Here is a 17,050-nt window from a genome sequence, read left to right as displayed (position 1 = left end):
CTGGAGAACATATGGACAGCCTCCTGCACAGCCAACCTTTCTGGAAAATAAAGGAAACATGCCAAAGCCCTAGAGATTTTCTATGTCAATGGCTCAAATCTAATCCTTCAAATGAAATTAGCATATAATAATTATTCTCACACCTGGGATTTAGCAGTGAGAGCAAGGGAATGATGACCACCAGCTGCCAGTTGAATTACTTCTTTACCATCTAGACATTTTACACATAATGGTTGAAGCCTGGAAAACCACAAAAAACAATTTTAAGAGTTACACTGAGGAAGAACCAAATGAAAAGCAGACTCCTAGCCTATCTCAAATACCAGAATAACAGTTCAAGGAAACAGACTATTTGAAAAAAAAATACTGAAGGGTCAAACAGCTAAAGCACTAAACATTTTCTCAAAACCACAAAGTAATGTCATAAGATGTTCAGTGAAATGATTAACTTTGTGTTTGGTTAGTCAGCAGGTAACTAATGCCGGTAATTTAAAACAAGATACAATTCACACTAAAATACACACTCTTAATTATAAAAAGGAGATGCAAATTGGGGAGGAGAAGAGGGTTGGGCATGTAAGAAGTTTCCCTATCCTTTCTCTTTAATCAAACAAAATGGCAAATAAAATCAATGTAGCTAATATTCAAAGGGAAACTGATAATTGGGGGAAAAAAACTTTGTAGGAAATATTTGATAAGTACCAACATAACACAAATATGGAGACTGCCATAAAATACAGAAATTAATACAAATATGGAATTAACACAAAAAAGGGAAAGTTAAGATTAAAGGTATAGAATGCAGCATAGGTGGTCAAACACAGCAGATGCTAAATTTTTTTCTTTGTTAATATCTGATAGAAAGAAAAGCTTGCTGGATTGAGCAATGGTTCCCATTAAGTTGGTCACAAACCCCTTGAAGGTTTGTGATGATGGGCCAAACTTACTGCCTTAAGCAGTAAATAATTGCTCAGTTATGTTACAAATATATTTGTATATACACAGCCCTCTACCCCAAGGGGTTCACAACATATTTTTTTGTTGCTGTTGAAAAAGGTTCATGGGACAAAAGACATTGAGAACTACTGGGATAGACCATAGAGCAGAGGAAGGATATACTCAGAATGAATATGATATGAAAACAAAAATCATCAATAAAATTTCTTTTAATAGGCAAATTTCCCCATTGAAAGAAATTTTGTAATTAATATCTTTATTTATATCATCAACAAACAACTTTGCAAATATCTATTGGCTTTTTGGGGGTAGAAATTTCAACTGCTCAAGATTACCAAAAGATATAGCATCTTCAACTCAGTACTTCTATGTACCAATATGAATAAGCATTGAGATTAAAAAAAAAAAAAGAAAGAAGAAACTACACAAGGACATGAAATCCTTTTTTGTTAGAAACATATTTAAGGGCACGGGGAGATCTTTTATCATGCTGATGAAACTTTTTTAAGTTGGAAAAAGTTCAATTTCATTTAGCTCAATGGACAAATACTTAGAGATTAATCCACTTATACGATAGCTGTGAAAATGCTGCATGGCTTTCAAAGCCATTAGCAGCAATATCTTGGAAGACTGAGTTACTACTCCATGAAAAGACTGTATCTAGCTACATATCTTTCTGTACCAATTTTTTCGTTATTTCTGTCTATTTTCCCCTTTTCTCTTTGTCTACCATTCTCTGTCTTCCTTAATTGGCCACACTATAGGACTGAAGTACATTTTTAATTTGCTGTTTCACTGAATTGTTAAAATGCTCTCCTTTATCACCTCCAAACCTTCCCCCCCCCCCCCCCCCCCCCCCCCCCCCCCCCCCCCCCCCCCCCCCCCCCCCGCCCCATCACTGGCTTCCTTTAAAATTCAGCTCAAGAACCACTTTCTCCAGGAAGCCATTCCTGGTCCCCACAGCTGCTCTGTTAGTGCCTCCCCCCCTATGGCTACCTTCCATCTATTCTATCCTTTATATACTGATTTATATATGTTTTTTCCTCAAATCAGAATGTAATCTGAGGGTAGCAACTGCTTTTTTTCTTTTTATTTTTATCTCCATACCTTAGCACAATGTCTGTCACATAATAAGCACTTAATAAACACTTATTGGTTGATATATCTTGTTCTTAAATTTTAAATTAGTTGGGTGGAATATTTTTACTATTCCCTCTCAACCCCATACCCTCTATTCTAAGTTTGTTTTAGTCAGTTTAAAAATATGTCAGCATCCCTGCATAGACAAAAAAAGAGAATTCTACAGAAATGTCCTCAAGTCTGATAAGTTCTGGAAAATTAAATTAAAACATATTTTTCAAAACACTTAGTGATACACAGTACAAAGAGGGAGGAGGAGTTATTTAATCTAATTAATTTCAGTGTGTAGGAAGGTATATTCAAACCATTACTAAAATACAAATTCTTTGAGGGTAAGGAATTTACCTTTGTATCTCTGTCAGTGCCTGGCACAGTGACAAACACCTAGATGGAGTAAATGTTTATTGAACTGAATTAATATGTTTACTGAACCCTATGTTTGTTGTTAAATCTTAACCTTACCTAGGCAAAACATCACCATGTCCTAGCTGTCCTTCTTTTCCTTTCCCCCAAGTCCACACTTCAGTCCTTAAAGAAGGGAGGAGTGCATCTGCTTCCCCGCTATATGTAGGTGTCAAAACCACTGTTCTTGTTTTTGCCCGGGCAGCTTTTCTCAGGAGCCTGGGAGAAACTAAGAACATAAAATTGGATGACACAGCATTGCAATGAACCATTTTCCAAGAAGCATATTAGAAATTTCATGGGTTTTGTTCTATTTAAAAAACTAAAAAATTTCAAGCTTTTTTCGACCAGGAATCAAATGCAAATATTTGCCTGGATGTCTTGAAAAATTAAGGAATTTCTAGAGAAAAGAAAAATAGGAAGCACAGCAAAGATTTTATATTTGCTTTTTAAAAAAGAGACACCCAGGTAAAATATTCAGATGATAACTTAAACCATCTTACACGAAAGAGAACAAAGTATAACTGACTCGGTGGGTGGCAGGGGAGAGGATCATCAGGAACACAGGACGACAAAAAAAAGTCACTATACACGTTGATTTAAGACACTCAGTAGGTACTTATTTGGTCAACATGAGGTCAACCAGAGAGTACAACAAATTAAAAGTCATTCCGGTGGCTTTTACCATCCACCCTCTAGTTACAAAGCTAGTCAAGTAGACCTACTCAATATTTTCTCAAACAAATATGATTTCTGGTTAAAAAAATTTTTTTTAGAAGACTGAAAAGGTACATTTAAATTCTTTTGAGATTTTCAATGTCAAATCTAGCCTCATTACACTTCAAAATGGCCTTCTAGTGGTCTAGTGGTCCATTACTACCAAACTTTCATATGTAGCCACATTTTAAAAGATGAAGCATGTGTTGAAAATATAGATTTTAAAGTTATATTCACTGAGCTACTCTTCAAGAGCTTTAGTACAGATGTCAAAAGTTCTACATAACTTCATATGGTAGGAGCTTACTCATTTCTTTCACTAAGGACACAGAGTGATCTAGTTTTCTGTACATTCTGCTTCCCATCGTGCTCCCTGTCTCACTCAGGAAGCTGCTGATGAATAGATTTAGGATGCCAGGAGCAGCAAGTGAGGACAGTAGTGACAAATACAGCTGACACCACAGAGCGGTGGTTAGGATCACTGACAACCAGCAGAACCTAAAAACAGGGCGGAGGTGGGGGGGGGGAGTGGCACAAACAATATAGGATAAAGAGTTGCTGAGAAATGGGGAACAAGGACAGACAACAAAGAGCAGCACATAATCCAAGAGACATCATTTCTGGACCTTGACTAAAATAGTCTAGATGACCCAGAGATTCCCAACTAGAAAAGGATGTGAATTGCATGTATATGTATATTACTACACGCTAAAAATACAGTGTATAGCAATTATTCTAAAAGAATGAACTGGTTTATCATTTCCTCTGCTCAGATTTTCTGTTATTAAAGCTTGAAGAGAAAGGATACTTCAGGCTTCTGGGCAACCATCTATACATAAAGTACAGTAACATTTTACTTATTCTAAGGTCACTTTAAATAGCAGCCTCAAATACCTAAAATTCATTTAGGAAGCAAGAAATAAGCAAAATGGCACGTGTTTGCGATGGAGAAAAAAAAAATCAGTGCCTCAAAGACTAAGTGAGGACCTGAGGGACCTTTCCAGGAAAAAAGTACATGAGTTTTAGCACGTGGTGTATTTTGTCTTATTTTACACACCATTCAAACAATCTTGCTGTCTGGTTTCCCAGCCAACAATTGATTAGAAGAATCATAGAGGAAAGGTGAGAAGAAATTAATATTGGAGAGGCAAGGGCTATCTATCACAAAACTAAAAACTTTATACAAATCAATTGTCCTGGAGGGAGCCATCGCTATTTTACAGAACAATGAAAATAATGACATTCATAACGACCTTGGACTATGAAAAAGAGTTGCTCTGTTTAAAGCAGCAGGGAGGGACAGGTACGTGGTGCAGTGGATAGAGCACTGGCCCTGGAGTCAGGAGGACCTGAGTTCATATCTGGCCTCAAACCAAATACTTAACACTTACTAGCTGTGTGACCCTGGGCAAGTCACTTAACCCCAATTGCCTCATAAAAAAATAAAAATAAAAATAAAGCAGCAGGGAACCAGATAATATATTTTAGAAGATTTCTATTCAAAATGATTCAGATAAAACAATTTTTAGTGTCTAAAAAGGTGGAGCTTCATTTAGCTGGAAAATTCATTTATGTGTAACATTTCATTCTTTAATAAAAAGTAAAGTCTTGTTGGATATAGCTGGTAAGTTTAGAAGCACCAAGGCTTTCCAAAACTCATCTCTTAGAAACTGACTATTGCCTTACCTTGTGATAACAATCCAGGAAGAGAAAGCCTTCTACTAACTCCCTCAGATTCCTCTTCTCTAATATCCACAAGACTTGAACTCTTCTTTCCTTGCATTGATTCCAGTTTAACCTGCTCTTCCCGGCTATCCTTAAGTCCTTCTGGGCCCAAGGAAGCACCACTGCCTGACTGAAGTCCACTTTCACAAGGAGCTATACTATAAAAGTTCATTACTTTCTTAAGAGACAGTGCTCCAGCTTCATATGTAGCAGCTACTCTCACACCAACTGCCGAGGCACAGGAAACCACTAAGCTGTTTAGAGCAGACGTACTTGTGGTTGGTGGGCTGGGGAGAATGGGATTTGGTTCTTCAGTAAGAGGCTGAAAACACAGCAAAAAAAAAACATAAAAAGATGAGCCCTTTCACAAAAACATAAAGGAGAATGACCTTTAATATTAGTAAGTATATACTTCTTGATGGATTCAAAATAAAAGGAGGTCTCTCTGTCTACTCTCTTAATAGTAGCCTTCACCAGAAATTTAAGACTTGGTGGAAACCTGTACCATTTGAAAATGTGTTTACTGGGGGCAGCGAGGTGGCACACTGGGTAGAGCACCAGCCCTGGATTCAGGAGGACCTAAGTTCAAATCCAGCCTCAGACACATAACACTTACTAGCTGTGTGACCCTGGGCAAGTCACTTAACCCCACTGCCTAACCAAATTTAAAAAAAAAGAAAAGAAAATGTGTTTACCGATCGGTATTTCTTTTTTGGGGAGAGGGGATCCTTATGTTTTTTAAAATTCCCTCTTAGTAGCAGACAAGTGGTAAGAAGAAACCCACACTGCTACCCCAACTGGTCACTGAAGGACAAGAAGAGTATTTTTTAAAAAGAAAACTAATAATAAGAATGAGTATTACGGCAGTCTTTTTTTTTTTTGGAGGGAGGGAGGGAGGGGAGAGGAACTGAATGTTCCCCATCTTGCCTACACTAGATTTGCAGCAGCCATTCACAGGCTTCATCCACTGTTGACTGGCACAGAAGCTCTGACCTCCTGTTTGATGACCTGGGTCAATTTGCCCCTCTTTAAAAGCAGCCTAGTGGCCCGCACAACTCCTGCTGGCTCACCATATTGGTGCCATTCTAACGTGGACACCTGATCTATGTTAGTCTTACTGCAGTTCACAACTCCTAAACACAAGTGATCCATCAGCTGTAGTCTATGCCAGCAGCAAGGATCACGGGCGTGCGCCACCAGGCTTGACTTAAGGCAGTAGACGGAAAACCTACTTGTTCTTCCAACTTCTTCAGAGGGATAAGGAAATGGAAAAATTTAATGAAGGCTGTTTTATTTGTTTCTTGTTTTTTTTTGGCTAGCAATGGGGTTAAGTGACTTGCCCAGGGTCACACAGCTAGTAAGCATTATGTGTCTGAGGCTGGATTTGAACTCAGGTCCTCCTGAATCCAGGGCCTGTGCTCTATCTGCTGTGCCACCTAGCTGCTCCCTTGAAGGCTGTTTTAAAGATGTATCTGAAAATTTTTATTTTAAGGAAAAGAATATTTTTAAAAGTTTAATAAGCAGAAATTAAAACATGACATACATATGCTAGAAAAAAGAGGTTAACCTATATCACCTCTCAGCTTTTGGTGAAACAACAGAATGACTTAAACTTAAGGATATGAGGCAATACATATATTATTTATCAGGAGCTGGTTGAGTAAGCTGAATAAATAAAAACAAATCATTACCTGTGCTCCTATTCCTTACATGTGACAGGTTAATAATTAAACATTTAGAAACCAACATTAGTCCACTCATAAGATCATTTGAAATTTTCTCCTACAAGTTGCCAAATACATTTGTTTACTGAAAAGGAAAGTCATAGGACCATTAACTGAACTCAAATAAGGTTTTTGGTTTTATCAGCAGGGATAACATGTGAAAAAGCCTACTTCCTATTTTCCAAAAGATCCTGAAAATCATGGACTCCATAATTTCCTTTGCCTTTTTCTCTTAAAAAAAAAAAAAAGAAAGGGTGCTTGGCCATTAGGTGGAAATTTATTTTAAGGCTCCTGAAGGAGAAATTTCACTGAAGATAAATATGCTTGTCTCATTTCACTGAGTAGAGCAAAAGAAATTTGTAACTTAGATCAGCAAAGTCACTTATTGTAAATATCCAAGTAGGAAACCTGAGGAAAAAATGGAGGTGTCTGCTTCCTATATTTTTATGACACTATGCTTCAAAAAAAACCAAACCAAAAACCAAAACTACTCTCTAATAAAATGAATTACCACAAAAGTTGATGATGGATTCTAAAATATTCTATACCTATAGACAAATTACTTCTTTGGTGAAAATTAGGCAACTCTTCAGACGAAAGTTCATAAATGCTTTTATGATGGAAAAGTAAAATCATATTTAGGAAGCAGCTATGAGATGGGGGCGGGGGTAGGGGAAGGGGGAGTAAGTATCGTTAGAAAATCTTACTTTCACCTCAAACAGTCTGGCAAAGTGGCCCCTTCTCTTTAATCTGACTAAAAATAAATGGCAACTCTGGTGAAGAACACAATTTTAACTGTTTCAAAGCAAAAATAATCAAGTTTAACAGTGAGGAGGAGGATCACTTCATAAGAAGCCAAATATATATAACCTCAGTTTTCTGGGGCAGTAATCAAGAAAGGAATTACTTTCCTGAATAATATAAATTCCTAGTGAACTATTTATATATAATTTTAAGTTGTGAATTCAAAAATTCATATGACTTCATAACAGACACTGGAAAAAAGTGGAAAACCTGGAAGGGACCTCAAAGGACAACCCACACATTTTTTCAGAGGAGAAAACTGAGACCTAGTAAGGTAAAGTGACTTGCCAAATACATTTGTTTACTGAAAAACAAAGTCACTAGGACCACTAACTAACCTAAACAAGGCTTCTGGTACTAGCATACTAGATAGTGTCAGAGTTAGGGTCTGAATTTACGTTGTCTCTACATTATAACCAAACTATAATCAAGGGAAGCTATTTTACATGAATAATAAAACCAAAGGAAAACAAAATTTAATTGTTGCAAGGTTGCCATAAAAAATAAACTGTGAACAATGACATTTTAATTATGAACCGCCTGTATACTGGGATTTTGAAAATTATCATTCCAGAGAAAAGTCAAATTAGACAATTTCACAGTCACAAAATTCAGGAACTTCCTAAGTACATTCCTGTTAAACTTTATCATTTTAATCTCATTTTTTAGAGGCAACATAGCATACTGCAGAGAGCACTGGTCTTAGAATAAGGAGATGTATGCTAAATCCTGTCACTCAAATCCAAGGAAAGTCTTAACATTTATGATCCTTGATGTTCTCATCTGGAAAATGGGGTAAATATTATTTGCACTATATTTACCTCAGAGAGTTGTTGTGAAGAAATTGTTTTGAGGCACTAAAAATGTGGGATTTTGTGTTAAATTTTTAAAGTGCGTTTTCTCCAAAGAACTTATCTGAACTTCAAAATTCTTATCTAGAATTTAAAAGGCTCAACAGGCAGATTGTACATTAATGACTATTTCTGAGAAAATTCTAAGTTATTTTCTTACTAGAATATTAGATAAACAGGAACAAAGGAGGAATGGATAAAAAGTCTACAGTTTCAAAAATCTGAAAGAGTGGAGAATTTCATACACAGTTCTATCTAAAAGGCTAAAAGTTTATAAGCTGGGGTTTGAGTATTTTTGTTTTCTTATCATGCTATTGTTATTCATTACTTCTACTAAAGTAAAAGAGAACGTATAATTAACTTTCTGCATGTTTCAGTTCTTGTTAGATGAAAGGGACAAAATTATGTTATCAGAACCCAATGCTTCTCTTCCCTTCTCAAAATAAGGAAGATAGTATGGAAAAGTATTTCAAAAGAAAGCCTCACAAAGACTGAAATGGTCCTAAGATGGTTTCTGGAGACTGACCTATAACAAAAAAAGAATATTACTTCTTGTACAGGTACTACTCCTATGTGTACAGGTAGTCATGTTGGGTAATATTAGCAACAGTAGACAAAATCTAGTATCTTGAACATAAAAACAAGATAGGAAGAAAATGGGAAATTGTTAGCTCAAACAACTCTAAGCACTGCTCTGCACACAGTAGGCACTTAATAAAGAACTGCTGAATGAAATCCAATATATCTGTAAAAGTGTACATTAAGATGCCTAGAACTAAATATAACAATTGAATTCAAATTAATCTATATTCCTTTTCTCACTTAGTAGATTTGGCTACTGAGACTGAAAAACAATGTGGTGGCTTCTTACTTTTTGAGATTGAATTTTAATCTGAAGTAGTCAAATCTAAATTAACAGTTAAAATTTACCACAAAACCTGCAGGTACCTGTGCTACCTCTGCATCGCCACTTGTCTCGGGATGTCCTTGTAATGGATCATCTGACAACTTCTGCAAATGTTCTTTCTCTACATGGTTGTCAGGGAATAATGCACATTTCCCAAAATGGAAATGCCTGTGGTTCCAGGGATCTCTTGTTCAGGGTGGGTGGCCTCAACATTCACTGACTGTATATTTGCAACATCCCCTTCAGAAGCAACAGACAAGCCATTTTCTCTAAGAGTCTTCTCCTCTCCCTCGCTTTCAGAGAAATGTTTGCTTTCCAGCCTCTCCCCTGTGGAAGGAGTGATGCTATCATGACTCTCAGCCTGGGCATCTGATAGTGCCACACCTAATGGACAGCAATGACTATCAGAAATGATCACATGGTCTTCTTTGTCAGTCATAGTAATCAGGAGCTGGCTGCAGTGGTTGCATCTTTCTGGGACTGGCTTTACGTCCTGTGATGGGAGGCACTGCACAAGTGCTAAGCTGTGGGAATCACCACAGGCCACTTGTAGCACTACTCGTCCAGCGAGATGCTCGACTTTTTGTGGTTTTGTCACTGGGAAAGTAGTAGTGATAAGACCCAACTGACACCTGTACCCCATGCCCATATTTCTCTGCTTATTGAGAGTGCCAAGGTGTGTTCTTCTCCACATGCCAACTGCAAAATCCTGACTGATAACAATGGGCTTGTCTCAGAGTCAGAAATACTGATGGGTGTTGGTTCTGGTACACAGTGCTGGTTAGCAACAGCACACTGGCCGGCAGAATTCTGCCCCCACATGTACACTATGCCATTCTCTGTTACTGCTCCACTGTGAAAGCTCCCTGTTGCCACAGTAATAACATGCTGTCCAACCAAAGCATTTTCTAGAAGAGGACTCCTTGGACAGATTTCTCCTGGTTCTGTTCTCCAGGGAAGGTTTCCAAAGCTGTAGACTTCACCACCTGAAACAAAACATTAGAGGATAATGAAATTAACTAATACTGTAATATATACGCAAACTCTCTCACTTCCCTCCCAGTGTAGATGGACTTTTATTTCTTTCATTCTCACGAGCAGTGTATCATACACTAATATACAATCTGTATTCTACGTTCATTCATTTTTAATAAAAGACAACACCTTAAACATCCTGAGCTATAGTTAGAATTTTTGCAAAATGGCAAAAGATGTTGCATGTTAAAAGAAATTAAGAAGAGAAATCTTCTCAAGATTCAAGATAACAAATTAATAATAACACCAACAACAGCTTGCATTTACACAGCACTTAAAGGTTTGCAAAGTGCTGTATATAGGTTCTCAATGGATCCTTACAACAACCCTGGGAAGCAAGTGTTATTATTATCCTCATTTTACAACGAGGAAACCAAGGCTGAGAGGTTAAATGACTCGCCCAGGGTCACATAGCTTGTAAGTATCTGAGGTGGGATTTGAATTGAGGTCTTCCGGACTCTTTAAGTCCAGCACTCTCACCCCACTGTGTTAATAAGACTGTGCTAGGACTTTCTTGAATTTTACACCTGTGAAGTTGTCATGTTTAGCTTTTCTCCAGAATGGTAATTTAAAGCTCGTTATGTATCTTGTAATTAAAATGTAATTGTTCACAGTTTATTTTTATGGTGACCAACTGAAATTTGTTTTCCTCTGATTTTATTATTCAAACAAAATAAGTTTCCCTTGATTACAGCTTTGGTTTTAGTAGATTCATTACTGAGATGATTAACATTACTAAAGGTCTCAAAGTCTAAAAGGTTCCTAAGCTGTAACTCAGCCATTTTAAGAAAATTAGGCCAAAAGGCAGAATTAGCAACTATTTACATGAGTTCAATCATTCATTCTTGCTGGAAAACAGTCAAGGTAACAAATTTCAAAATATTTGGTGAACAATTTACTAATTTAGAACCTTCATTAAAAAAGTAATAATATTTTTAAATCAGTATTTTTGTTGGCTTAAACTCTGACTTTGAACTATCCAAAAACACTCTACACACACACACACACACACACACACACACACACATACACAGAGAGAATATGTGTGTATACTTTTGTAACAAAATTAGCTTGCCAAAGTCCTTATTTAAATCAAAGACATCAAAAATAAAACCTGTACTCTAATGCCTAAGTCCCCAAACATTTGAGGGTACATACCAACTTGTAAAAAGAATGTTTTCTTTCTTTTCCCTTGGCTCAGCTGATACTATACAGGGAAGTATAGAAACTTCTACAGTTGCCACAGACTAATGTTTATGCAACAGTCATCTTCAGACCTTCCCAATATAACTGAAAGTAACTCTCAACCTAAATTTTATGGTGAAAAGATTCCAACTGATGGAATATTTATTGACAATCATTAAACCTATGCTTAAAGTTATAGGATCACAAAATACAATATATAAAGTTAAGAATCAAGCTATTGTATGATCTTATTTTCAAGAAATCTCATCTGATTCTGCTATCAAATCTTAAGGATTAAAGTATCATAAAGTATTATAATTTCCAGTACCTTCAGTTAGAAGTACTCCATGGCTCACTCCTAAGGCTGCTTGAAGTACAGTCTTTCCTCCCCAGCCTGGCAGTCTCTCGGGATTTATAGAACAGAATCCTGCCTGCCAAACATGGACTAAACCCCTCTCTTTGGCTCCTTCTGCCTCTGCTGAGCTATCAAAAACAAATCAGTACACAAAAAGCTTACTTTTTTTATGAAGAAAAGGCTTGAATATTTTGCTCGCAATACATTTGGGAGATTGTGAGGTACCTTTCACCATCACAAGAAAAATGAATTCATCTAGTTTACTTGGTCCCTACTTTATGTTCCATCCATGAAAGGGACTAAGACAGTGGCTCCTTAAAGATAATACAAGACTATCTTTAAGTCTAACTATTTTTCTCTAATTAAAGAAAGTTTAAGGCCAGCACAACTTGAGGAGTTTCAATATTCGACAGAGGGGAAGCCTATAGGACTACAACTTCTTAGCACATTTAGTGCCTGGCATGCCCCTATGTTAGTGTTTTATTTCTAAATTTTATTTTGAGAACATCAAACTTTTTAAGATGAAAAAGTACTTGTGAATAGAGCTAATATAAGCCACTTTGTTTTGCATTCTCCTATAAGGACAAATTTATGGTTACAGACAAATTATCGCAAGCTACGTTCAGACTCTGTAATTGCTAGTAAAAAATATAGAATTCAGATTTATAGCATAATCACCTAAAGTACCAATCAAATTACTCCTGCTTTACTCAGGCTCTGTCCAAGATAGGGAGACCTTTATGGATCACACAGACAGACCTGCTAAGAAATGCCATGCTCGGGGCAGCTAGATGGCACAGTGGATAGAGCACCAGCCCTGGATTCAGGAGGACCTGAGTTCAAATCCGGCCTCAGACACATAACACATACTAGCTGTGTGACCCTGGGCAAGTCACTTAACCCCACTGCCTAGCCAAAAGAAAAAAAAAAAGAAATGCCATGCTCATACGTGTAGGAGAGACTATCAATCCTCTCCCTCCACATTACTAACCTATGATATATGGGTACATTAGGACACGAGGCATTTTTTAATAAGGTTTCTCAAAAGAGACGTTAGAGAATGAAAGCTATCAGTGGCACAACGTACACGTCTAATTTTCTTGCCACATTTTTCTTTTTGGCAAAATAGCCATGCCAATAGTTTAACAGAGAATGCTTGCAAAATATATATTCTCTGGTTTGATATTTTTCTTCTTCGTGATGGAAGATAAGATATCTCCACCTAGAACTCTCTACCATGGCATATTTCTTTAAGACAGCTGAAAGAGAACACATTATTAACTTCCCTTTTGAAAGGCTGAAAATTAACAGTAAGAATTAATGGTTGAAAAACGCTTTGAAATAATTTTCAAAAATGGTCTAGAAGGGCCTTTGTCCTCAAAATTTAAGTGTTAATCTATTTTATTTCTAATATTTCATGAAGCTTAGGAAAAATATTTTGCTATTAAATTACTCCACTAAGCTAATTTTTTATATCACACTCTGACTCCTGACTATAATATAACTGTTCTACTCTCTATTAACATTTGACAGGAAGGCCAAGTAATAAACTATATAAATGTGATTTCTGTTTTGGTTCTGATTTTAGGGGTGGGAAAAATGCAGGGAAGAGACATATTTTTACCTTCTCTCCTGTGAGTCCATCTGTCAGTGGAAGTACTCCATCACCAAATCATTTCCTCTCTGGCAAAAGGAATAGAGCAATGTATAAAGACCTAAATGGAAAACATGAGATAAGCATACTATACAGGCAAGTACCATATGAGGCAGGGAAAGGACAGAAAGATAGAGAGGGCTTAGTTATTTTATTCCAGAGTGGGGAAAAGAAAAATCCACCAACGAGTGCATGTTGGCCTGGCAAAACACAAAATGCCATATAACAAAACTAATATTGAAATAATTTAAATAATTTCATATTTTTTCTGCCAACAGTCAAATAGCTAGGATGAGTCGTCTGCCCACTCAGCTTTTATAAATGGGCTGTTAACAATCAAAACTAAAGTCTAAAGAAAAAAAAAAGTCTACAATAGTCTATTCCAGATTTCCCAGGAAGCCAGTATTTCATTGTTGCTTTAGTTTTGCTTTAAAAAAAAAAAAGGAAAAAACAACTTCAAGACACAACAAAATTAAATATTTTGTACATACATATTATATCAGAGTTGCTTTTCAAATACTCCAGGGCACACAGGGTTATTGTGCTTAAGTAGTAGCTGATAGGAAAAAAACTGTTACAGTTGTAGAGTTATCATTAAGTCATTGAACATAATGGATCCTGAAAGTAGTACAGTACCTAGCAAATAGTTACTTGAACTACAGACTTTCTAAATATTTAATTTTAATACAATATTTACTTATGTATTCCTCACTTTCCACATTATAAAAACCTTTTTCCAAAATGATTTCTCCCCTTTATCAACTCCACTCCATTCCCCAAACAATTTCTATTTTAAAATGCAACTTGTCTAATGGGAATATTCTTTTCCTTGACTAGTTGAGCAAACGCATAATTTAAGCAAGTTACTGTCTTATGCAAATTGTTTCTTTTCCCATCGTTGTCCCTTCCATCTTTTCCTAGTCTATGTTTTCTTTGTTCCTTCAATGTCGCCCTTTACTCAGGCTGTTACTTGTTTCCTGCCCCCAGTCCAAACCCATCCTTCAAAGCACAGCTCCAAAACCACCTCTTCCAGGAAGCAGGCCTTTTGAGGACTCCAACCTAGACTGACTGTTTTCTTTTAGGAACTACTAAACTTAAAACCAGCAAAGAGTCCTTAATTTTCCTCTAATTATGTCAAGTTTATTGAATTCTAATTGAGAATTCTTGAGAGAAGCCAACTTGTTTATACATAGTATCCTTAAAATCTTAGGGCCATTTTAAGCTAAAGCTTAAAATCAAGCTAATTTCTGAAAGCTTAAAAAGGCCCTAAGACTTTAGGAATACTCTATTTCTTTACTGCCACAGTGTCAGGTACATAGTAACAACTGTTAGATAACTCCTTATAAAGTGCTTTACACATATTTTCTAATTTGATCCTTACAACAACTCTTTAAATTATACAAGGCAAACAGGTAGTAGCTCCATCTTACAGAGAGGAAAACAACTTAGACATTCACATAATTTTTGAATACTTTATTAAATGTGTAATGTGTTAACAAAAATATAAACTGCCCAGATTAAGAGAAGAAACAGAATACTTAAATAACCTAATCTTAGAAAAAGAAATTAACAAACCATCAGGGGGCTCCCTAAGAAAAAAATCCCCAGGACTAATGGATTCACAAGTAAATTTGACTGAACACTTAAGGAACAATTAATTCCAATACTATATGAATTATCTGAAAAAAAATAGGTAAAGAGTCCTATCAAATTCCTTTTATGATACAAACATGGTTTTGACACCTAAATCAGACAAGAGCAAAAACAGGGGGAAAAAAAGTATAGATCAATATCCTTAATGAATAGTGATGCAAAAAGTTTAAATGAAATACTAGCGAGATGACAGCAACATATCATAAAGATCAGACATTATGACCAGACGGGATTTATACTAGGCATGTAAGGATGGTTGAATATTAAGAAAACGATCAGCAAAACTGACCATATCAATAACAAAAAATCATATGATTATATCAAAAGATACAGAAAAGGCCTTTGACAAAACACAACACCCATTCCTATTAAAAACACTAGAAAACAAAGGAATCAATGGAATCTTTCTTAAAATGATAAGTAGTATCTATCTAAAATCAAGAGCAAACATAATCTGTAATGGGGATAAACTTGAAGCCTTTCCAATAAGATCAGGAGTGATACAAAAATGTCCATTATCACCTCTATTATTCAATATTGTACTAGAAATGCTAGTTTAGCAATAAGACAAGAAAAAGAAATTGGAAGATTAAAAATAGGGAATAAGAAAATAGATATGATCTTTGCAGATGATATCATGGTATCCTTAGGGAACCATAGAAAATAAACTATAAAACTGGCTGAAAAAAAATTAACTTCAGCAAAGTTGGAGGATATAAAATAAATCCACATAAAAATCATCATCATTTATACATACCACCAACAAAACCCAAGAGGAAGAGATAGGAGAAACTCCATTTAAATAACTACAGACAATATAAAATACTTGAGAGTCTATTTGCCAAAACAAACCAGGGATATATGGTCACAATTATAAAACACCTTTCACACAAATAAAGACAGATGTAAACAACTGGAGAAACATTAACTGCTTGAGGATAGGCCAAGCCAGTATAATAAAAATGACAATTCTACTAATTTACTTAATCACTGCCATACAAATCAAACGACCAAAAATTATTTTATAGAGCTAGAAGAAATAATAACAAAACTCACATGCAAGAACAAAAAGTCAAGAATATCAAAGGAATCAATGAAAAAAAAACATAAAAGAAGAGGGCCTAGCAGTTCTAGATTTCAAACTATATTACAAAATGGTAATCATGGAAACAATCTGGCAATGGCTAAGAAATAGAATTGTGGACAGTAAAGTAGATTAGATACACAATAGCCCAATATCCAAGCTTTTGGAGTAAGAACTCACTATCTGACACAAATTGCCAGGTAAACTGAAAGCAGTTTGGCAGGAATTAGGCATAGACAACATCTCTTACTGTATACACCCAGATAAGGTCAAAATGGATAAATGATTTAGACATAAAGGGTGATATAAGTAAATTAGGGGAGCATGGAAAAATGTATCTGTCACAATTATGGAAAAGGGGAGAGTTCATGATGAAACAAGAGATAGAAGGGATTATGAGAAGTAAAATATATAATTTTAATTTAATTTTATATATTTTATTTTATATTTAAATTTTATAATTTAATTTTCATTAATTCAATTAATGAAATTCAAAACATTTTGCACAAACAAAAATCAAGCCAAAAACAGAAGTAAAATAGTAAATGGAGAAAAATTTTTGTAACCAAGTTTCTCTGATAAAGGCCTCATTTCTCAAATATATAAAGACAAGTGGCAAATTTTTAAAAAAGAGCCATTTCCCAGTTGATGAATGGACAATGGATATGGACAGCCAGTTTTCAGGAAAACAACAACAACAAAGCTATCAATAGTAATATGAAAAAGATGCTCTAAATCACCACTAATTAGAGAAATGCAAATCAAAACAACTCTGAGATACCACCTACCACCTATCAGAACATGACAGAAAAGGAAAATGATAAACACTAGAGGGAATGTGGAAAAACTGGAATACT

At 35.7% G+C, this 17,050-nt stretch overlaps 1 protein-coding gene across 1 annotated transcript in view; it reads right to left on the bottom strand.

Annotated features, from left to right (window-relative positions):
• ALS2 (alsin Rho guanine nucleotide exchange factor ALS2) overlaps positions 1 to 17,050 on the bottom strand; it is a 90,726-nt gene that overhangs the window by 49,264 nt on the left and 24,412 nt on the right. The window contains 8 exon segments of the mRNA XM_078147559.1: positions 144 to 240; positions 2,560 to 2,728; positions 4,903 to 5,263; positions 9,269 to 9,372; positions 9,375 to 9,860; positions 9,863 to 10,213; positions 11,776 to 11,930; positions 13,427 to 13,517. Of these exon segments, the coding sequence (XP_078003685.1) occupies positions 144 to 240; positions 2,560 to 2,728; positions 4,903 to 5,263; positions 9,269 to 9,372; positions 9,375 to 9,860; positions 9,863 to 10,213; positions 11,776 to 11,930; positions 13,427 to 13,446 (1,743 nt within the window). The 5' untranslated portion in view covers positions 13,447 to 13,517.

The sequence above is a fragment of the Phascolarctos cinereus genome, unplaced genomic scaffold (genome assembly GCF_003287225.1).
Source record: "Phascolarctos cinereus isolate Bilbo 61053 unplaced genomic scaffold, phaCin_HiC Scaffold_7;HRSCAF=346, whole genome shotgun sequence".
NCBI classification, from domain to species: Eukaryota; Metazoa; Chordata; class Mammalia; order Diprotodontia; family Phascolarctidae; genus Phascolarctos; species Phascolarctos cinereus.
This window is presented reverse-complemented; position numbering and strand designations above follow the sequence as displayed.